Source organism: Corvus kubaryi, unplaced genomic scaffold (genome assembly GCF_017639235.1).
Source record: "Corvus kubaryi isolate FWS band 111438036 unplaced genomic scaffold, C.kubaryi_AGA036_p1.0 37385, whole genome shotgun sequence".
NCBI lineage: Eukaryota > Metazoa > Chordata > Aves > Passeriformes > Corvidae > Corvus > Corvus kubaryi.
This window is the reverse complement of record NW_024581127.1, coordinates 23,702,254-23,726,097: the sequence shown is the minus strand read 5'-3', so window position 1 is coordinate 23,726,097 and position 23,844 is coordinate 23,702,254. Positions and strand designations below refer to the sequence as shown.

The following is a 23,844-nucleotide window of genomic DNA, read 5'->3' as shown; positions in this document are numbered from 1 at the left end:
ACCACTGAGTAATTTTACTTGTGACACTTTAGGTTTCCCTTCTGCTGCGGTCACACACTGCTGTACTTACCTAGCGCTTGGGGATGAAGTTGTTTAACCACAGGATGTACCAGAGGCTAAGGGTGAAGAATTTTATAGGAACAGCTAGTAAGACCTTTGATGATTACTTTTCTCTAGACCTCTATGCACAGGTTTTTGCTAGAAAAATAGTGCTTATTGCAACCTAAATCTTTTAAGCGCAGCTAGTGATAAAGTGAACATTAGAAGATGGGTCTTGAATTCATAGTCTCTGTTAAAGGAAAAGGAATACAATGTCCCAGTGTAGGAATTTTCAAGCTAATTACCTTGCCTTGAGCCTTGCAATGCAAAGTTGCAGCTGCACAATGGAGGCACTTTCGGTTAAGAAATTGCATGAAAAAGGATCAGGTCCTAGCAAAGGCTGGCAGGCTGGGATTTGGGCAGCAAAGAGAAGGGTTTTTTAGACCCTGTCCTGTAAAACTACACGGTGGGAAGGGGAGTTATTTCAGCAGGTAAAAGTTACTTCTAAACAAAGTTCAAAATTGTATGTGTTTAATACTGCAAGATATTTTAAAGAAAACTGTACTGTGTCTCTTAATGCCAGTATAGAATATGGGACAGGTCCCAAGGGAAGCTCAGTCCGTCCGAGGGCTTACAAACCTTGACTCTGTCCCTTTAAATGTAATTGTTAGTAAACACTTTCATGAAAGAAGCTTTCATCAGAGAAAAAAAAGTGGCAAACTACAGTGGTAAATAATTTGCCTTGGCAAATAATATTTAAGCCACTGATTTGAACCGTAATTCTGTTCAGCATTATCATTTGCTTTGTTAATAAAAGTGCTTATCCAAACAACCAAGCTTTCTGTTGTTGATGAAAATGGGGAAATGTGAGGCAGAGGGAACGTGTCACTTCCCTTCCTTTCTGGAAGTGTGGGGTTTCCAGCTATTCACATGAAACTGCTTGTGTTTCCATCGATACGAGCCTTGCCCGGCCACAGCAGCACGGGAGAACAGCGTTGATAACTACTCCCCTGCCCCCGCTCTGAAGGTGTCTCCAGTTTTGAGAGGCCTCAGTGACAAACCTGGGGAGCACCCGCGGGGAACGAGCCGGGCGCCCCCCAGACCCGCCCGGCCGTGCGGGGTCCGCGGCTGCGGCGCGCCCCGGGCCGAGCCCCGGGCTGCCACACCTGACACCACCCGGGGCGCTTCTGGGGGTGGCAGCGGGAGATTTGTATTTCGTAGCCCCCAGCGAGCTTCCCCCCGCTTCTTCTCCGAGCCAGATGGAGCCGCATTTGGTTTCTCTTTTAAGCATGTTACTTCTGTGAGGAGAATAAAACGAGCAGGAACAGCTATTGGCCGCAGCGGCACAAGCGAGCCCTGCTCTGCCAGAGGAAACCACATAAAAGCGCGCGGGTGTGTGTTTGGGGGGAGGGCGCAGCGAGGGATGATGCCTGGAGCTTCTTGCAGTCGGAGCTGCGATTTGTGAGTGAACTATGATGAAATCACCCCCTGGACAAATCACACGAGCCTGTCAACCTCACCAGGTGGGATTACTCGTAGCTAATAGCCCGAACTCCCCGAGCAAACAGAGCTCTGCGCTCACTATAAAAAAAGGCGACGGTGCGGAGCAGGCTTTTCAAGAATTCCCTGGTATGGCTAAGCAGGGCTGCGTCCACTCGCACCAGGTAGGGGAGGAGAGGAGCGTGTTTGCTTTCAGAGGAGGAGCAGCCCGTCTCTTCTGAATAAGTTCCTACAAAAAGGAACGCTTCAGCTTCAGAAAGAGATGTTTTATTCATAAACCCCTTCTGGTTCGTGTTTCTCTCCAGCGGTGACGCTGTCAGCTGCTACTCCAGTGATGGGAACTGCAGTGCTGGGGAGCTCCAATGTACTGAGGACTATCTCTGCCCTTTATGCATAATGCTGTTAGTGCAAAAGTCCTGCTTCTTGTGCAGTTTGCTTACTTTGCTGTTTTACTTTTGCAGGTTATATCCTTATTTGCTTTTGCCTTTGGAGTAAATGTCTGCATGGGATTTACAACAAATCGATTTAGGAGATCTGAAGGATGGGATGAGGGCCCGGTCTCAGGTACAGTAACAGACGTAAATTGTACATCACCGTATACCCTTGTGTTATAGACTGTGGTTAGAAAACATTCCTACTCTGTAACAGTAGTTTGCTTGTTCTTTTCCCTCTAGGATATAGAGAAGAACAAATAACTTGCTGAGCCCGAGTCAGTTGACCTTTGGGACTCACCTATAGGTCTCCTATTTACTTAAACTTTTGCTCTGTGTGCATGTGACTATGGAAAATTTAGCTTATTTTAGAACTGAGCACTGTCAGTCTCACAGAGACTGGTCTCATCAGCTCCTCTGAAGTGTTTGCAGTGTTTTGTACTCTGCATGGCTTCCTTCTAGCCCTAACAGAAACTCCCTGATGGCTTTAAGGGTGTTGGGTTTATTTTGGTAGCTATTGAAGTGGTGTCTAGAAACTTGATTAATGCTTTCAAGAGGCACTGGTGAGAAAAGCTTTGGTTATTTCTGTGGTTCCTGAGGTCATGCTGGTTTGTGAACAGTAGACGGCAGACATCTGACGGCGGAGAGGGCCGGGAGAGCAGAGCAGGTGTTCGTGCAGATGTGCTGTCACCGAATCCCCTGTTTTTCTTATACCTTCTACTTTTTTTTCTTTGGAAGACAGCAAGAACATGCCACAGGAGGAACTGTTATTTGTGTTGTGGGGCAGTATAGGGTTCCATGAGCTCAAGCATAGTCCAAATGGAAAAATGTATAAACCAGAATACTAGAGTTTTTTTATTTAAAAAAAAAAAAAAAAAAAGCAGGCTTGACTTGTGTCTCTGTTCCTTTGGCAGGAGAAAGGAAACTTGCGGTCATTGACTTAGAGCTGGTTAACGTAACTGAAGTGAAAGGGTTTCATTTGCAATGCCCGTCTGTAATGATAGCTTGTGAATTTTAATTATAAAATTGTTTGCCGTGGCTAGAGTTTGTTGTGTTCCTGGTAATGTATCTGTGTCCTCCTGTCCTCTCTCTTTGAGGAATTGGTGTCTAATCGCAGCCACTATCAGGCCTGCTAGTCACTGAGTAGGGGCATTTTAGGTAATCAAGAAGATAGTGGCTATTGCTTTTGATCTTTATATGTGTAAAAAAAATTGCTTGAAAAATATTTTTTTTTTAAAAAATCTTCTAGGATGTTAACTGTAGAACAGATGTGTAGTGTGTGCAATAGGGATGGGAAGGATTTGCATTTCAGGTATTCAACACCTGAGTGCCAGTTGCTTTGCTTTCGCTGGTGACTGTCTAGGCAGGGCTCTGCTGGTTTTTACTGAAGTCCCAAAGGTCTGATATTGGGGTTCCATTGCAGCTGATCAGTGCCAACTCTGCTGAGCCAGCCAGCACTGTTCAACACTGCAAGGGCTGGGAACAGTAGCTGTGTGCTCCTTCCAGTAGCAGGATTAGCTACTTGCTTACTCTTAGGAAAAAGGGCAGGAGATGGGGTACTTTCGGAAGTCTATTGAAAATTTGCTTGCAGGTGGGATTGGCCCAGCATCTGGCATTGAAGTAGTCCAGTCAAGGATGCAATAATGAGAGACAAAAGTAATGGAGGATTTTTTCCATTCTGTGTTTATGTGGCTTGGTTACTTTTATTAAGAGAAAAAAAAATATGGAGAAAAAAAAATATGATGGCAAAGAATGAAGGAGTACAGTCACAGTATAGACAGTAAAATGTTACACTGGAGACCTGTGGGGTTTTTAGCAAACTGAAAGCACTGTGATCAAAGAACCTACTTAGTCACTTTTAATTGCATGACTTCCAATTATATTTCATTAGAAGAGCAGTCCAGTGAAATATCCAGAAAAACAGATTGGTATAAATTCTTTTTCAATTTCACTGTTCTTTAGCTTATTTGCTTACAAGTGTCTTGGTGTTGAGAATTATTTATTTTATATTGACAAAACACTTTGTTTACCAAGCATTATTGTAGAAACCAATCCGTTATTTCTCCAGAGGTATGCCATGATTGTAAGCAAATTTTAGTTTTCCTCTAGTGTAGAACTCTGCTCTGAGCCAAAAACAATATGGTTTTTTCCTAGTCCCTTGTAAATGCATGCCAAAGTACCACAACAATGCCTAGAACACCCCTTCTTGTTCTCCTTTTACAGTGCCCAGATGTCTTTATACACTTGAGATGTTTAATATTTGTACCCAACAAATTATTTAATTGAAATAAATTTTTTACTTAAAATTTCTAAGAGACATTAGAGAACCAAAGCTCACATTTTTTCATAACTTTGCCTTTGTATGTTACTTGATAATGAATTTCCTAGCCATCTTTTTAAGCACTTTCAGGGAAAATGGCCTTAGTAATCTCTTGAAGCATGGTTCTTGATCACAACAAGATAACTTAATGCTTTGGAAGGAGAAACACTGCAGTCTTTCTATCTCTTCTCACTGCAGTTTTAAGCATGCCATTAAAAATGGAGTCACACCTTTCTTCTGTTGGAACACTTGTATTTTTTCCTTTATCTGACTTTTCATTTGTATTTAACTCATTGCAATGAAATGCAAGTTCATAATAGGAGTATTATTTAGCAGAACTAGCACTCCAGATGTTTTGTTTAAGTATCTGGTTGTTCCATATAGGTTCCATATGGGATCCAAAATGGCAAATTGTTACCAGGTAGTCTCCTTCCTATAATGCCTCTGTAAGCATGTCTATAAGGTGTAGTCCTGTTTGACACACTACTGAAAATAAATGGATTTTATTATTTTTAAACCTTGTAGTCAGATAGAATCAAAGGAAATAATTTGATATGGCACTTTCTAAGATAAATGTAACACCTTTAAAATGGAAATGTAACAACTTCCATGAACTGAATCACAAAGACACTATTGCTCTATTTAGCTTCACTCTCTAACCTGTGACATTGAAGACAATTAGATGGCTGTTTTGAGCTTAGTGGCAATAAAAGGAATGTATGGAAAACAATGTGACAAGCCTTATGTATGAAATAAGGGCAGAAGGATCTTCATGCTGAGGTCCCTGTGCCTGCTGCATCATCTGACTGCAGGAGCTGTGAAGGGATGCAGGAATTTTGGAAAGGATTTTAAATTGTTTAAGTTTGTTCTGTACAGGGGTTTCTGTTAATTTGAAAATGCTCACCAGGGATAGAACTCCTGATGATATATTTTCAAACATTTTGCATGCACCAGTACCTGTGCCATGTCATTGTGCACGACCTGAAAATCATAGTCTGGCTGCAAAGGCAAGGTCAAGCACGAGAAACAAAGGAGTGATCTTAATGTATTTGGAGAAATTCAGCAAGTCCTCTTTTGTGCTGCAGTATGGAAACTGCATTGACTCAGGAGGTGTGACTTGAATTTGCTAAGTGATTTGGGATGATTTTCTACATCATTAATGAGGTAGTTGTCAAGATATGTGAAAAAATTAGACAAGGTAGGTGGGCTAAACCTTTCTTACATGAAATGGAAACCCTACTTTGCAGTTATAGAAGATGGAGCTAGATGGGACCTTGAACAGCCACGTAGACCTCCATATCCCAACACCTGGTCACTTGTTACAGAAGTGCTTCTGACAGATCTTGGCCTAGCCCTTCTTCAAAATCTTCAAGCTCAGAGATTTCACAGCCTCTGTGGGCAGTTTGTTCCAGTGGTTTCCTGATATAAATGAGCTGCTCTTTACAACATGTCCTTGATCTGCTGTTAACTGTCCCTTATGTAATCTGCTGTCAGATTTACACCTTCTCTTTCCTACACACATGTTGATGTGTTGGTTTGGTTTTTTTGGTTTGGCTTTTTTTATTTCCTTCTGAAAAGATCTTCCTACCAGCCCCTTGAAATGAAAAGGGTAATGCCCAGGGTAAGGTTTATATGCTGGTATGTAATACCTTCCAGTTTCTAAAACCTTTGATTTCCAGCTTACTGGATCTGTGATTATATATTACCTGGCTTCTAAAAGAGAAAGTAGTGGAAGAGGTTAAATAACATGAAAATATTTTTTGGTAACAGATTTTCAGAAGCATTTGGCAAGAAGCAGCTGTCATCAAAAATAAGGACCAGGTCTTCATAGCTCTGAAAATTTGAGTGTTCACATGATTTGAAACAATTCTCATGTGATTAATTTTTAACATAGCTTTCTGACCTACTTATGTGAGCAAAGAAAATACTGATCTGTGTAGTGCCAGCATAGATGCACAATCTTTAGCTCCTTGGAATTTCAGATGGCCAAAATACTGATGGCTCACTAAGAGCATGCTTGCAGGGTATGTACCTATAGAGTGAAACTTCACTGTGTATGATGTTACTTGCCCCAAGCACTGCTGACCTGATTGAAAACCCCCACAAAACAGTGACACAGAGTTGTCTGCTACTACCTTTTCCAGCAGTCATGTGAGTGTGCCTCAACACTGCCATGATCCACGACTGCAACCATGGTACATGTAGGTTTCTTACCTATGATCTTGCTGTAGCATTTATTTTCTGACAGGTTTCCTATTTCCTGAAGTGGTTTGTACTGGTGTCCAGCCAGTGCCACTCCAAGGGAAGTGGTGGAGCAGTAGTGCTTGGGATGAGAGCTGGTGAGACATCACCTCCAAACTCCCCCTTCATCATCTTTTCCATCCATTCTCACAGTGTTCGGTTAATGCCACCTGATTTGGGAAGAGATTTCCCTTCCGTTTATGTGGAAACTAAACTCTCAGCTATGTAAAAGTGTAGGGGGAAAAAAATACATAAGAAAATAGCAGAGCAACTATTTCCCAAAAGTGCCATTGCGTCAGTCCTCTAAAAGTCATACTGCTAATCATGGTGAGGTTTGCCAAACCCAAAACCAAACCATGGCCTAAAAGAAAACAAAATACAAGACAATTTCAAATACTAAATTTTAAGAGGTCTCTCAAGGAACAAAAGGCATTGTGAAATTTTCCTTGGAACACCTCTGTATTTAAAGGATAACATAAATTCCTTACTTTATTTCATAAAATACAATTAACCCTAGAGAATAGCACACAATTTTCCTGCTGTGATGTAGGATTCTCTCATAAGAAAAACTTCTAAAATAGATTCAATGTATAAAATAGTAAGTTTTGAGAAAAGAGCAGACATATAGTCTTTGACATTAACAGCTCTTACTAATAAATAGATTATTGAAGTCTAATACATTATTCATAGTTTTCAGACTGGCAGTCCTCCATTTAATTATACACATAAAAACTATTAATTTCTTAAATACTTCTGTATTTTTAAGGTTTTTATAATTTGGTGCTCTGTAGAAGCCCACCAAAAAGCCTCACTTTATTTCTCCATTAATTTATAGAGCATTTTAAAGTTTTCTTTCATGCTTCACATTGATTTGACACCTTCCAGTGTAGCAAACCAAGTCCTGCTGTCTGCATGTGGATTAATTGGAGTCCTTTCCTATGTAAACTGCCCAGCCAGCCATGAAAATGTCACTTGGTTTCTGAAAACAAAGGCCTGCTTCTGTGGAATAGCTACAGCTCCTGAAATGGGGCCTTGGAGACTTCAATACATTTCTGCTAATGATCTCTTGATTGTTACAGAGGTAAAGCCAGGGCTGTTTCTTTGCAGGATGTTATCACAGCATGCTGCTTCCTTTTTTTTTTTTCTCCCCCAAAAGAACAAGTTTTTTTGAATTTGTTCTTGTTTCTTCGAGCAATTCTTCTCTCCCTGCTCCCTTCCCTTTCCCAGAGCAAGCAAGGTCTTGCTCATTTGAGTGGCTCAGGGCTGAGCTGCGTGTCCCATTGCTGCCAGACTGACAGATGTTGGTCTGTTTCTTGTTCCGCACAGTCCTGTCAGATTCCCCCTGGATCAATACCTCTGGCTCCTGCAAAAACAGATGCTTTGAACTTCAAGAGGCAGAGCCTCCTGGCTGCCGCTGTGACAACCTGTGCAAGAGCTACAACAGCTGCTGCTTTGACTTTGATGAGCTGTGCTTAAAGACAGGTAAGATGTGTCTCCTGTCCTGCGCTGCCAGGCGCTGCTGACACCTGGGTCCTGCCAGTGGTCAGGACTTGCTTGATAAGCCAGCACTCCTTGGCATAACCTGTATCTCCTCCTCACCTTGCCTTGGCCGGGCAGGCTCAGCTCAGCCCAAAATGCAGCCCATATTTCCTTGCAAGGAGCAGTAGGAATTGTGCACCTATTGCTCCTCACTTCATGGGCAGAAAAAGCAGGGTACTCTTTATACCATACAGAAAAGCAGATCTTCTGACACTAAATCAAAAGCAATAATAAAAACCGTGGTAAAAACTGGATATTGATCATTTTGTGTCAGCCATCCTTTTTCATCCCAACTGATAACGTAATATTGGAGCAATTTGGGCTCCCTTGTGAGTGTGCCTTAGTAGCTCGAAGCACTGAAGGGGTGCAGGTCCTCTTGGAGCAGGAGACAGCCTGAGCTTGCTACCCGTGCCCCAGACCATCATATCCAGGAGTTAGGATGCATATACCACACTGGTAGAAACATTTGACTACAATTCATTGGACCCTGGGGATGGAAATATAGCAATAGTTTCACTTTCTTTTTTTTGGCTTTTTTTTTTTTTTCCATGAGTCATAGGCAAGGAAAACGTCAAAGAAAGACATGAGATATATTTTACTTCTTAGCATAGCGCATTTAAATTATTAGTTGTACCCATCTCCTTCAGTGTTTGCACAGTGGTCAGAGTTGACACAGGTGCCTTTTATTTTTGTTATTGAACTTATTCTTGCTTTATTGAAGTATTACACTTACTAAGCACCTAGAGGAAAAGTCTCATGATTAAAAATATCACTGCCCATGGATGTTCCATGCTTGAAAGTCCTGACTTCCTCAGTTCTGTTAATGATTATATAATTCCATAAATTGGTACCAAAAAAGGGTGAGCTAATCTAGTTTGAAAAACAAGTTTTGTTCCAGGACAAAAATTTCTGAATTTTAGGCTGATGCTGTTCCACCCCTAGTGTAAATGGCTGCAGAATGAGAGGCTCTTTTTGAAGACTTTCCGCAGGATGTTTGCTACCAAAGGGCAGAATTTCAGTTCCTCACCCTCCTGTCCATAGCAGACACATACACGTATACATATGGTTACCTGTATAGCCCCTGGGGTTGTTGTGCTAATGGTCATATACTCCCACAGGCATTTATTCAGGCAGTTATCACGTGTAATCTGTAAATATTACACACTTATAGAAAAAAGCCCCAAATGAAGAGAAAAGGGGATAAAAGACTGCTCTGATGTGTGGTGTTTTACTGGGTGCATGTTGTCTAAAGTGATTTTTAAAGTTTCTTGGGTGGGCCTTACTATGGAAAACCATATGTTTAAAACCATAGGCCCTGTTCCAAAGGAGTGTACTACCCTTGAGAGAGCACCTTATTTAGACAGGCCAGATCTTAAATTCATTTGCAGGATGAGAAAAGCTGGAGTTTTCACAGCAGCCATGCCATGCTTTTCCTTGAAGAACAGCTTTTTTTTTTTTCATATCTTTGCAGTTGGTGCTGGATCTGCACTATGGGTGAGGAACTGATGGTGAGAGTAAGGCATCATTTTGCATTCACACAGTCTCTTTTCTACTTTGTAATTTTCTACGGATTGAACTGGGGACTGTAGTAGTTGTGAGGAAAAGCAAAGATTACCCAAGAAATGCCAGAATTCTTAGTTTGTGCTTTAGGTCCCACCACTGATCTGTCAAGATCCCTTTTTGTCTTTTCCTTTCCACACTTTTTCTGGCATTCAGATTGTACAAAGCCTGGAACACAACACCTGAGCAGGTGGCAGAAATACTCCCAAGTGTGTTTGTGGAGGAGCCCTCCTGCACTTGCAAGCGACAAGGGTCCTTTTTGTTTCTGGTTGGCATACCTACTTTAACGACTAGAGTGTTGTTACAGTGTGGATGAATACTTTTTGTTTTGATTACAATCTCTATTCTTGCTTACATTGTGAATATTTTAGCTCGGGGCTGGGAGTGTACCAAAGATCGCTGTGGAGAAACCAGGAATGATGACAATGCTTGTCACTGCTCTGAAGACTGCTTAAGTAGAGGAGATTGTTGTACTAATTACCAAGTCGTTTGCAAAGGTACGTCTTTGGTCACTCTACCTCTTATCTTTCCAAACCGAATAGAAAACAGTCTTGTGGGTAAAGAGTTTTCATCCCAAGGAAGAACACTTCTTGTTTTGCTTTTACTTTTTTTTGTTGTTGTTGTTAGGAGGTGGGGGAAATGGGAATCGCATTTGTAATTTTCTGGGTACTAGCTGAGGTAAATACAAATAATCTGTAGAAGGACGTTATCTTTGCCTGTAGCGATAATGGTAGAAAGAGAAGAGGCAGAGGTGGATGCAAAGAGTTTAGAGCAAAGCTCTGAAGTGTTCAGATGCATTTGTCTGCATCACAGGGAGTGCAGGGATATCTAATGATCTCAGAAGGAACAGAGCATTCCTAGATATGTTATCTTTGTCCCAAAGACGTCTCTCCACCCCCACCACAAAAGCTCCTGCTCAAACTACTTGGCCTAACATCTGTAGGCTTTGTTTCTGGTGGAAGAGGAGTTGCAAGAATCCAAGAGCTATTTATTACTCGCAGGTGAGTGCCATGGGCTGCAGATGACCATGACACACCCTGGCTGCAGAACATCCCGCAGGGCTTGGTGGGTGGACAAAGACTTTATTTTCATCCAGTGCTCTGCTCTTTTAGAGTGCATCCTGCCTGTCTAATGTGTCTGCCATTCACAGCAGGTCTTCTGATCCTTGGTAATGAGCTCTACAGGTTTTTGCTTTTGTATCTCAGCTAATTCTTAGTTTTTTTCATTCATTAACTTTACTGGGGCAAGGGTTACAGTTTGAAATTGTTTCACCATTTTGGACAAATGCTTATGTTCACAAAATTGTAACAGTCCAGATCCATCCATACACTGAAAATGGGCCTTTTTGTTTACTTGGGTTTTGCTGTTGGGAATCCAAATGAAGTATGTATTTTTCCAACAAATTCCTGTAGATTGTCTTTCCCTGTCCCAAAGAAACCTGAAACTGAGACCACTTAAACACTGGTATCATTTCCAGTTCCTGCCTTTTTTGTGAGCTTTCTCTTACAGGGGCCAAGACAGAGGAATTTGTCTCCAGCTTTAATGTACATAATTGTTTAATTGGCTAATAACAAACTATCTCAACGACCCTGGAACTCTGACAGGACTAAGCCTTATGTGAGAACAGTGTTTCCTCTTTATTTGTGCCTTTGCCTATCTGAAGATAATGTGTTGTTTGGGTTTTTTTTCTTGGAAATTGTCCTTCCACCTCTTGTCATGGTCAGTTGGAATTGCTGCAGCTCACATTTCCTGCAGGTCTTTTCTATGATGTTTTTTGTTTTGTTTTTTTTAATTGAATTGCAGTTCCTTTAATAGTGCCAGGTTCAGGAAGCAGGCTTGTTAGTTAATAATGTGTTTTTTTCAATTGACCTGTTAAAGTACAAGTCATGAGCCACTCTATAGACAGCACTCAGCAGTGAAAACATTAAGAAAATAGTTGATTACACGAAGTAATTTTAACTAATCTAGCTCTGAAAGAGTATTCAATGCTTTTTTTAGCTTGAGTCTCACCTGATCCATGAGCTGATCACCTCTCTAAACCAGCTGAAAACTATTTAGAGTTGTTTTTCTTCTCCAGAATGAATTTTGTTTTGTGCCTCTAGCCAGCTGAATCAGCTCATGGAGACATCAGAGCTGATGGGAGGAGGGTGGGAATTCACATAAGCAGCACTACCTGTTTTTGACAGATCAAAAATAAAAAAAATTAAAATAGATGACCAGTGTGCCTAAAGCATTACCACTGTCTCCTGCGGTCAAAAGGACACTTTTAACTCCAGTTTTAAGAGCTGCTTGTAGAAGTGCTAGTTTGGATATTTTTGTTGAATAGAATATAACCAGATCACTTGTTCAGTTTTGTGAAAAGATGTTCTCATTATTCATGGGAAGTATGACAAGTCAGTTCATTGACTGGAGCAAGACTTTATTTTTTTTTTAATACATATATTTTCTGTGAAATCTGTAGCTGTATCCACAGATTTTTGTATTTTTTATTTTTTGAAACTCCAATGTGATTTTTCTGGTAGGAGAAACCCACTGGGTGGATGACGACTGTGAAGAGATAAAGGCTCCTGAATGTCCAGCAGGGTAAGTGTTTTGCTTGCACCTGGAAAGGCAAATGCAGCAAAGCCAGTGGTCCCCAGCTCTGCCTTGGACCTCTGCCCACCATGTTTTTGCACTGGCCCTGTCATGCAGGCTGAATGACTGTGGGTTGGATGCTTGCTTGGGCTTCACTGTTTGTACAGTTAGGCTCATAATTTTGTAATGCATCTACCTTTATTTAGGCTCATAATATTGTAATGCATTTGCTTTTGAGCTGCTGGTTGAGTAGTGGTGGATGATATATGGGTTTGAACTGTCGGTCTTCAATCACTGGGTTTGCAAACTGCTGCTGGGTTTGCCTGCTTCACTTACATGCATAGAGAAGGTAGCCAGACTCCTCTGAAGCCAGTGGAAAGGCTTAGGTTGTTCTGCTTTCAGTAAAATTCAGGTGTATGTGAACACAGTTCAGGCCATTTTTTTTAAATGGAATTTTGTACTTTTAGCATTATGTTCTTAAAGGATTTCTAAACTGCAATGGGGTACAGGCTTGACTTAGTGAGGAATTTGAGCACATGAGTAACATGGAGAAAGCAAGCACTTTTGAAACTATTTGTCTCACTATTATCCTTAAAGGTAAGCATCTGCTCAGGTGCTGTGTTGGGTTGCAGCTCAGCCTGTGCTGTTGGGAGGATAGTTTGGAGATGCTTCTCCTGGTGACAATGACAGCTGCTAACCTCTGCAGCAGGTGACATTAAAAGCCCGGGTGTGTCCATCCATGACACGTATCTGCCTGCTTGGGCTTGACTCTCAGTAGCAGTAGTAAATTAAAAAAGTAGTTTAGTAACATGAAATACTGTCAACTTGAGTATATTAGAGTGAACTGTACCTCACAGAATGTGCTCCAAATGCCACATGGACTTATGTTTGAGAAAGAAGACCAGCTGTCATGGGACGTGGTTTTTAACTAGAGATTGTTTAACTAGGGCTGTGTACTTGTGCATGGTAATTTTCCTTCTCCATCTCCTTCTATAAGCACTTGCCTTTATGGGTTATATGTTTTTAACTGCTCAGGGAAGATGTCTTTTATGCTGGGTATCAGCCCTTTCACTGAGTGTGAGTGAACACTGGATGTTACTAAGTGTGAGGATTATCAGTTTCTGTTGGTCTATTACATATGTAAGAGACTATAGATATGTAGTTTATACAGTAACTGAACTTTCAGATTTCCTGGAGGCTTAGTGAGCAAGTGGAAATTAAAAAACTAAAGTTTTGAAATGTTGCCTTATATTCCTGCTGCTTTTGCCTTTAGCTTTGTTCGTCCTCCTTTGATCATCTTTTCTGTTGATGGTTTCCGTGCATCATATATGAAGAAAGGGAACAAGGTCATGCCCAATATTGAAAAACTGAGTGAGTAAATCTATTTTCTGGCAAAAAATGGAAAACAGTCTCTTGCGGCCCAATTGCTTTCACTGTCTGTTGAGCAACAGAAGGGTCAGCATGGAGATGAAATGGCAGAAGTCCCCTTTAAATTAGGTAGTATCAACTGGTGACTTGAAAGCACCCTGATTAATGTAACACACAGCTGCTGCTTTGGGAAATGCTGCTCAGAATCGGTGACCTTCATGTGGTTTTGTCAGCAAAGAAAGGCATCTGTAGTACATGATATGTATCGTGCATGCTTACAGGCTAGTTGCAAGGTGTCCACAAAATTTTCCACTTGATTCAGAAATGTCAGAGGTATGGATAACTGGCTGCAGAAGCTGTAGCTGGATACCTGTTAACTGGCTGAAAACATGCCCTGCACTCATCTCCCTGGGAATGGGCATTCCCCTGGGTTTGTGGAGTACTGGATGCACTGCATAGTTGAGCCTCTCTGTATTGAGCCTCTGTGTATGGTAGTTTGTGTGTGTGCGCCCATACACCCCTGAAATGTGTTGGGGTTTTTTTTCCCTATGTGTGTCCTGGCCCTCACATTTGTGTAGCCAACTATGGTTGGTTCAATGATCTTGAAAATCTTTTCTGACCTAAATGATTCTATGATGTGGGGGCTGAGGCCACAAAGCCCAGTGTGAAACTGCAGCTTTGGTGTATTTATCACTTAAAATGTGTTTTCTCATGTTGTTTTACTTAACAAGATACTTCCAATGACTCTGGATGGAGACTGCCTCAGGAAAAAACCCAGTCGGTGGGAATGTAGCTGGTTCTGTAGTTGTCTGGCTGCATTATTTCAGTTGTTAGTTGTGAAGTACAAAGAGTGCGTGAGTAATTTACTACTGCCCTTACTGCTGACTGCTGTTAAGCAGCAGAAAGTTCATTTAAATTAGTTAAAATTTAACTAGTTTCTGCATCATATTTAGTCACAGAATTACTTTCTCTGGTTTTGTTTTCCATGTCTAAGAGCTTTGCTTCCTCATGTTTGAATTTGTTGTTGATTTTTCAGGATCTTGTGGAACACATTCTCCTTACATGAGACCTGTCTACCCTACAAAAACATTCCCCAACTTGTACACCCTTGCTACTGTAAGTCCCTGGGAAGGACTTTTTCATGATAAAATGTTGCACTGGGGTAGAAATGTGTGTTATGGGAAGGAAGGTTAAAAAAAAAAAAAGTATATATAACTGCTTTTTCGTCCATCCTCTTTGGTATTTATTTAAGTATTTTATTCATTTTGAAGAAAGTGTTTAAGTATTTTTTTATTTTGAAGTGCTGAAATGGACTGAAATACACTGTCACAGCTTTCCTATGCTGTCTTATGCCTGCTTTTGCAGTTATTTGTACTGCTGTGTAATTACAGGTCAAAGTTTTCCTCGGCAAAAAAAAGCCACCCCTGAAATGCTGCCCAGAGTAGAGCCAGCAGCTGTTCCTTGGCTGGAGCAGCCGAAGTCAGTGGGGCTGCCCTAGCAGTCCGTCTGCAGTGTGCAGCCCTGCAGTGAGAGGAGCCATCGCAGCGCTGCGCTGGCAGCGGGCTGTCCCCACACCTGTGTGACACTAACAGTGCTCCCAAAGCTGCCATAAGGGAGTCTGCACCTGCAGCTGCAATTTTTTGCCCTTTTTTTTTTTTGTGCAGCCACTGCACAAATGTTTAAATGGATGAGACAGGAGGGTATGGAGAAATAGTAGTCTGGGATGGGAGAGGGCCCAGAGAAAAGGATTTTCTGCTCTCCTCCCTAAATTGCTTTTACTGCAGGACAAATTGTGATATAAAGCCATGGCTTTGGGCGACCTGCCTCAATTGTTTTTCTTGCAAATAACTTATCTCACAGAAGCACTCATGAAGATAAAATACTATAAAATGGAAATGCTAAGTGTTACTCTTGCAACCAGAGAATGAATTACTGTGTCCAGAAAGGGCGTTCATGAAGAGGAACTGAAAGTACAAATTGATCTTCTTTTCATACATTTTTGCTTTTTCTTTGATGACCTCAAACTAACTTTTAAACAGTGTGAAAAACTTGAAAGTATTGAGTAACAGGAGTTTTTGTGCTATTTAGCACAATTCAGTCTCTTACTGCTTTCATTACTACAGCCAGATTTAAATGTGCTTATCTGAAAATAAAAAACTTCTCTGGTATATAGTTACAAAGATACTAACTTTAAAATAATTTAGTGGTATTTGCAGATAGCTATGAAGCACTGCATTTGGTGCATTAGGGTTTTACTAACTAATCTACTTCTGCACAAAGGGACTCTATCCTGAATCACATGGGATTGTTGGCAATTCGATGTATGACCCAGTGTTTGATGCCAGCTTCAGTCTTCGAGGGCGAGAGAAATTCAATCACAGATGGTGGGGAGGTCAACCAGTAAGTTTCAAATTCCCTCCTACTTCTTTCTTCCTGCCTCTTCTACCCTCCCTCTGTGCTGTGGAACATAGCCAATAATAATAATTTAAAAAAACATATGTGAACAATTTGTACCTAATCCCTACCCCCCACCCTAGCTGGCCGTCTGTCTATCAGTTTAATGTAATGTTTTGAGTTGGCTTTTGCTTTTCAGAATAATAAATCCATTGACTATGGAAAGGTGCTTGCACTGATAAGTATAAATTAGATGCAGCTAGGAAAAAAGCCTCACTTGGGGCAGCAGTGTAACACTATCATTTTGTTACTGTGGCATAATGTTTCCTTTTCATTATGGGTTTCTCAGGTTTTTGTCCTAGTAATGTTCTTGAACAGTTTTAGTATAAATATTTTGTTAGCATAGCATGGCACAATTTCATAACTATTAGTTAAGTCCACAAGTAATCACTGTTACCTGACTTACTGCAGAGGCTGTGGAAACTTGAGAATTAATTTCTGCCTTGAGCACAGCAGCAGAGGCTGAACTATGTCCAGCCTCTTAGATTAGTGTTGGACTTGGTTTGAATCCTTATTCTGGGCAAGGAAATGGAGTCCTTCAAAGTGTTCTGTGTTACTACAGCTAAGACAGTTCCCTTGCTTCTGCTGCACTTTCCCCTATTAGTGCACGCTGTGCTGGCTTGCTTTGACAAAAAAAGTGAAACTAGTAAGTTTTAAGTGCAAGAAGCCGAGGTGCATGCATGTTTCATTGCACTGATTGCTTAGGGAACTATAGTTTAAATGCTCTCTGACAAATTAACCTCACAAAAGAGTGAGATGGTAGAGGAAATGAGAAGGGGTTTGGGAACACTATAATCTGTCATTTGTTTGCTAAATTGATCTGTATCATCTCCCAAATCTCTTAAGACAGAAATATCCCAAGAGACTAAAGGAAGTTACTCAGTTGTAGGCTTAGCAAGTGTGTGTGTTGTCTGCATATCGTTTAGTCTGCAACAAATGTGAGGCAAGGCAATTTAGAGCTGCAGGCAGATGTGTCTGGCTGTAGATGAGCCAGAATGAGGTATTTGTGCTGTTGTAAAATCTGTCAGTGACTGTAGGCACTCCCTTGTCTAGCTATGCCCTGGGTTAGCTTTTGGCATGGGTGATGAGGAGAGGAGAGGGTGAGAAACACACCTATTATCTTTCCCAATGTGAGCAAAGAATCAGGATTAAAACTAGGAGCAGTGAAAGAGCAGCAGTGTGTAACGTCTTTATCTCAGCTACTGCCAGAGTCACATAGTTAAAACCTGCTGCAGTCTGGAGTCGAGCTCATAGACAATCCTGTGGCTCAACTGCTGTGTGACAACTCATTAAGCAGCTGGAAATTATTTGCGAATTAAATTATGCATCTTACCTTAATCATGGTTAAGTAGGAGTTAGTGGAGAACTAACTGTTGGGGCTTGTACAAATGTCTCTACTTTTAAACTATGATATTTTAGAAGTACAATATAAGTCTTTGAATACTTCATCACCTGCTGTGTTGTATGTGGAACACTGTTAATTCCTACACCTATGCTATTCCAGGGAATAAAAGATTTCTGGATGAAAAATGTCATCCAAGAAGAGTTCAAGAAAGTTGCACAACAGTGGGTGACCTTATGCTGGATGAAATCCTCAGAGGATGGGGTGTGTGTGCATGGGGGTGTTGCATACCCATGTAGGGATGATGAAATAAACCAGTTGTTCTGAAGAATTGTTAAAGAGGAAACACACAAATAATGTAATAAACTGGATGTGTCATTGGAAAATTGGAAGCAAATGCACAGAGGAAGGGTTATAATTCAATCCCCATACACACAATATGAGGGAAACCCATAAGTTTGGCAAACCTGATAGAGTGGCCACAGTAGCTGGATGAGGAGGTGATAGATCTCTTGCATGTGCAAGAATTACACATTTGGTAAGAGAACTGCAGATTTTTATAAGAGAAGAAGTTATCTCTGTCTATGTATTGGTTAGATACAGTCAGTTTCTAAACTCCTTTTTATAATTTTCATTAAATATGACATTGACATAGACTGCCCCAAATAGCTGGGTATTGAAAGATAAGACAGTACAATTAAGGGGGTAGGAAGGGATACCTGTCTGTGTATCACAGGAATCCTGTCTGTCATATCATATATTCATCTGGCTCTTTTTAGGTCCTGGGTCTCAAACTGAAGTACTCAAAATGTGCAGAATGGGATATGGTTTGCACAGAATTGGGAATTACTATTTTTCTGAGCAAGAAGGCAGGAAAAGTGTCTGAGACTCCCAGCCTTGTATTATGGTTAAAACTGCCTAAAAGAGAATGTCATTTAACACTGGTAATTTCTGAAGTACTTTCTTGCTCCTGGAAACTGGCCTAGTGTATGAAAATGTGGGGGGTTTGGTGGTCTTTCGTGCTTCGGTTGTTCTAATACTTGGTCTTTCGCTGGAAAACAGCGAGATTACCACAGACATCAGTGGGATTTGGCAGATGAGTATCTGAATGCTTTTACTCCAGGAGTTACGAGAAATTAATAGCATTAGGAAAAGCAGAAGGGGGGGAAAAGTAGCTTGGAAGTTTTTCAGGGTGCTGTAGCTGATTATGGGACATCCTGATTTAGTATACAATGTTGATTTATTATATAAGCTTAAAACCACCTTGTTTTCAAAACAAAAGTGTTTCATAGGAAACAGCCATAAAACCACTCCTCATACCACAACAGCATCTCACAGAAATGGTGAGCATCAGAGCCCATGGGGGAAACTAAGTTTACTGCTCATTTTTCATGACACTGACACTCTGTTTTCATCCCAAGTAACTTTAGGCACTAAATTTAGGCCCCAGCTGTCTTTGGCTTCTGTTAAGCAGTAGTTTTCCATGTCTTGGTTTGATGTAGTGAGTTTAAACTTACACTTCAGACAATACATTGCTTTTTTTCAGTGATCCTCCATGATCTTTAGAAATAATCCATTAGCCTCTCCAAGGTCAGAAGATGAAAAGTACAAAACTGTCGGTCTGTGGTTAATGGGGACAGAGAGGCTCCTTCAGAAGGTAACCTGGCTTGGATCTGAATTTGGGTTGAAAAGATGTCTTTCAATAATGTCAGCTTCAGAAATATCATAATTATGCAGGTAGTGATGGATGTTTAGGATGCCTTGTATGTAGCTTTAATTCAGCTATCAACCTTTTAAAGACTACAGCCCTCAAAAAGGGACCAGCTTGAGACATTAAGTTAATCCTTAAACGTGACCATGACATTCCCAGATAACAGACAGCATGCTTGTAAAGCTGTCTTTACAGTCTTCAAGGTCTGCCTGTAGACATTAGCTATCATCACCCTGCATCTTAACTTGATATTCCTGATTCATCCAAATTTATATATCAGTTTTTAGAATTAAACCATTTTTTGAATTTTGTTGACTTTGCCTGTCTAATAATTACAGAAGGAGCTTCAGAAAGCTGTCATCTGCCTTTGCACCCTGAACAGGTTTTGCAATCACTTTGTTGATTAGCAGGGGAAGCAGAAGGAGAGATGTCTATAATTCTATTTTATAAATATTTCTATTTATCCAGCTTGAGCCATGAACTAGCAACAGGATTCTGAGTCTATTTATTTAACAGACTTCTTGTACCAAAAATCTTCTGTTTGGGCAAGAAGGCAATGCTTAGTCCCCAAGTTTGTGAGAACATTTGCGTCTTTTAAGAAGTGTGGAAGGGGCTACGCCACATTTTACCTTGTTGGCAGCACAAATTGCAGATGGTGCAGGAGTGGTATTAATTCTACATGCTTGTCCCAGTCTTGTACATGTTTCTTTACTAGGAAATGCTGTGATTTCCTCCTTCCCACCTCTGCCTGGATGTGGAAGGAATTTCCCATTCCTACAAATATGAGTCAGCCTTTGTGAAGTTGTGGGCTCTTGTTTATTCATGGAAGATTAAAACCAGGGAGGTGTCCCACTTTCTGTGCAGGTTTTCAAAGAAAATTCCACCGCTATCTTGAATAACTCTGTATGAGGTACTTGTGTGCAAATGTGTCTAGCAGTAAGAAGGGAGAACCTGGGACTTCATGTTCCATATGGCATTGATACCTAACCTATTGCTTAGCCTTGTCTACTTTCATCCATAAATAGAGGAGAATTGTAGTCATTCAACACAGAGGATATAAAAATAAAAGTAATTCAACTTACAGCATATGTTTCATATATATGTAGGAAAGCATGCATACTTTATATTTCTTGGTACACTTCCCAGTGTACTAGGTTTGATCTGTGATTGCATAATTTAACGGGTCTTTCTGTATTGGAAAAGTTAGATATTGTTGATTTCCTGTGGCACGGCATGAAGACAGAGTGGTTGATCTCTTCCTGTTCTCTCTGCTTAAGCAAATTAATTCACAAATATGGCCTTTACATAGTTTGCAATACAATTAGGCTTGTCCCCTATGCAAGCCAAGAGTGCACAATTGACATGGTTAAACAGCTGACTATAGAATTCTAACATATTAACAGTTAAACCCAATGTATTTATATATGGTAAATAAATTATGTAAGCTCACAAATGGTACTGACCTTGCAGAGCAATAACCCTTATTCGCTTCTTAATTTCAGTTGTTTTGAATGGACAAGGTTGAATGGACAAGGTTTTTCTATCCTGCCCTCCTGCATGATTTGTAGTCTGCCTTGAAAGACAATGAATTTAACTTAAAGACAGTGAGAGGCATTCAGTGGTGATTAGGCTGCAGTAAGAGTTTGCTGCCAACATTTCTGCTGGAGTTCCTTTCCTATAGCCATATAGTAAATAAACTTGTGTGCTCCCATCAGTTGCTCCAGTCTGTTGTCTAATTTTGCCTATCCACTAAGGGGTCTGTGTAACAAAGGGTAATATTGCTTCTCTGTGTCCTGAAAGATGTCTCTTCAAATGTGTTGCTGAGTAGGAGTTTTAGGTATTATGGTGGGTAGTGTTGAATTTTCTTAGTTTGGGTTTAAATAAACCAAAGGGCTGGTTGTTTTTTTTTTCCTTCCCCTTAAAAAACAAAGGAGAGCAGAGGTCCAGTAGTAATGGTTTGTTGTAAGCTTGAGTTGAATCTGGCTCTGCCTGCCAAAGTCAGGGTGGAGTCATTCAGACTCACTCAGATGTTGTAGACAGATACAGGCCTTTTGATTTGCTGATTTTTGACTTCAACAGATCCTTGTCTTAGCTATTGATCTTATTTCAAGTGCAGCAGACACTTGTACTCATCTAAACAGCTAATGCCAATGTAAATGGCTGCATTCCTGAGGTGAAATACTGGCAGGTGCAGTTTTTCCTCTCTGAAGCCAGTCTGGGTGCCTTTAGGCTGCTCTTACTGCTCTTAGGACTGCACAACTGGGAGTGATCTCCACTTATGTGCATTACCCCTGGCACAGAAAGGTGTGCATGCTGTTTTCAGGTGACATTCATGAAGCACACTCTATGCTCAACAAGAACAGCGACCGCTTTCTCACAGATGTGCTGGCTGCCTTGGCAATGTACCAATGATGCAGTTATTCATCTATCAGGATGACAAGTATTTTACTTGCCTGGCTGGAGGGAGAGTGTCTTTTGGCACATGTTTAAAATCATTGTCTAAAATACACAGGGTCAGGGGTGAATTCAGCTGTGCTAAGACAGGAGCACCATGGGACATCTTCAGCTGCTGAGGGTAGAACTTGGCTGGTCTCATCTATACAACCAGGCAGACTGGATAGTTTGGGCCTGTGTGGGCCAAAGCTCTAGAAAGTCAAACTAGAGTTTGCAGATGGTAAAATTAAAACACAGAATTCCCTGGACTTAGTTTGTTGGTACCTTCCCAAATATATCTGCAAAATTATTTAGGCTTTGCAGGAACACAAACTTTTTCAAAGAAAAATAAATCTGCTCTGGGGACAATGCAGAGCAAGACAGAGCATAAAAGTAGTGGGAGCTGACACACACTTCATGCTGAATGTGTATTTGACCTCCTTTCTCTGCTATGGCTGGGTTTTTTCTCTATGAATAAATCTGCAATGCAAAGGAAAATGTAACTGCTTTAAGTGTGGGCCCTTTTTGACCTGGGACTACCATGATGCACTAATGAATATGTAATGAATAACTGCCTTAATTAGACATAGTATCCAGGCTGGTTATGTACCCTATGCTGACTTCTGTGGTGCAAACAAGCATCCTTGCATTGCAATCATACTTCTGACTGCAGTGTGTGGGCTCAGTGACATGGTCACTGGTTGTAGGCATACTTCCTCATCTTTCATGTTCACTGCATCCTTCTGTCCCATCCTGTCAGAGCTGTGATACTCAAATTTCAGTATCCTGAGATATTGAAAACAATATCCCTATTATTCAACTACAACTCCCAAATTCCTATATAAATTCAAAGCCATTTCTTTTTTTTTTTTTTTGGCAGTTACTGTGCAGCCACATCATCTTGTGATCATTGTCACCATGCAAACTGTAGTGCTGGTAGAAGGCTGGGGCTGCAGAGGCTGGGGGAGATGTTTGGGGGACTCCCTGTTTGGTGGCAGCTTGAGTGTGTGTAAATATGAACCAAGCCTAAAATCAGACTCTTGAGGAGAAACACCTGAAAATGAAGAGTGGGGCAAACCCGTGGCCATTCTGCTCTTGATCTTGCTGCATATATTTAGTAAAACACCATTTCTATAGCATTACTCTGGATGTAATCTTCACTGGAAAAGAGGATAAATTATCAAAGAGTTAGAATAAAATGCAAACAAATTACTTCTATAGCTGTGATTTTAATTTAATTGGACTGAGTCCAGTCAGATTTGGTGGAACAGAAGATAAGAGGTAAGGGGTGTGTCCAGGGCAATGGAAAGGCAAACATGACCCATTTTCCCATAAGTGACATTACAGTATCCAAATTTAATTGCTGTTAACTGTAGCCTCATTGTGAAAATGATCTTTCATTAGACTGTCCCAAATGAATTTCAATTAAAACTGATGTGTGAATAATACAGGCACAACATTTGAATGATGCATATCCAGATGACAGTTTATAAATGTGTTAGAGCAAGGTACAGGGACTTTGAATGTATTTTCAAAGAGTTGATTTAAAGTAAGCCAAAGACTGCAATTATTATGTAAAGGAGCTACATTTTGTCTTAACTCCTCATGAAGTATATACATTGCAGTATGCATAAATAATGGAAGGAAATAATCTAGCTCTATACACAACGCTGGCCTTTAAGCCATTGCCACTTTTGAAATGAGTTTTGAGGTAACTTGGGTAGCTCTTCCTTGCAAGAGAAATTTAGTTCTATGGAGCGACAAACTCGTTTGTTTTCCTTGATTGTGGACCTTTCTGGTGTTCTGACATTCTCATCCCCCTGCCTTGTCATAGGTTAGAAAAGAGAGGGTGATGAGAATAACTAGAAGTATGGCGTGGCTTTCATTAGAGAAAGATCAAACAAACTTGTGTTTGAAGAGGAATAAATGCAGAGGAATATCATGAATGTTGTATAGAAGTGGGAAGAGAAAGTATTAATAACATGTTTCAAAGTATGAGAGTGGTACCCTAACCCCAGTGAAACCAGCAGGTTTTAAACCAAGCAAAATTAAAAATACACTCATAGAGTGTGTGACTACATTGTGGAACTTTCTGCTGCAAACTGATTTATAGCTAGCGAAATACAGGGGACTTGAAGGATTGAAAAAAGGGTTTGAAAATTCCGTGGAGATTTTTTCCGTCATTTCCATCAATCACCCCATCGGGTCAGCTCAAGAAGTTCTTAAAAAGCTGTGTAGGAAGGTGTGCCTCCCTGTAGTCTTAACACCTCGTTACTCTCTGCGCCCTTTTTTGTGTGCTCTCTTCTAACACATTTTCTGTTGATGGCTACTG

At 40.7% G+C, this 23,844-nt stretch overlaps 1 protein-coding gene across 11 annotated transcripts in view; it reads left to right on the top strand.

The window, feature by feature from the left end:
* Positions 1–23,844, top strand: part of ENPP2 (ectonucleotide pyrophosphatase/phosphodiesterase 2) — a 72,632-nt gene that overhangs the window by 14,486 nt on the left and 34,302 nt on the right. For 6 of the 11 annotated variants that reach the window (XM_042036032.1, XM_042036031.1, XM_042036029.1 and 3 more), the window contains 7 exons: positions 2,001–2,103; positions 7,858–8,013; positions 10,002–10,127; positions 12,153–12,213; positions 13,478–13,575; positions 14,609–14,688; positions 15,853–15,972. In XM_042036032.1, coding sequence (XP_041891966.1) covers positions 2,001–2,103; positions 7,858–8,013; positions 10,002–10,127; positions 12,153–12,213; positions 13,478–13,575; positions 14,609–14,688; positions 15,853–15,972 — 744 coding nt within the window. Of the gene's footprint in view, positions 1–1,259; positions 1,704–1,821; positions 1,904–2,000; positions 2,104–7,857; positions 8,014–10,001; positions 10,128–12,152; positions 12,214–13,477; positions 13,576–14,608; positions 14,689–15,852; positions 15,973–23,844 lie in introns of those variants that run through there. The other 5 variants (XM_042036036.1, XM_042036035.1, XM_042036033.1 and 2 more) reach the window with 4 other exon arrangements.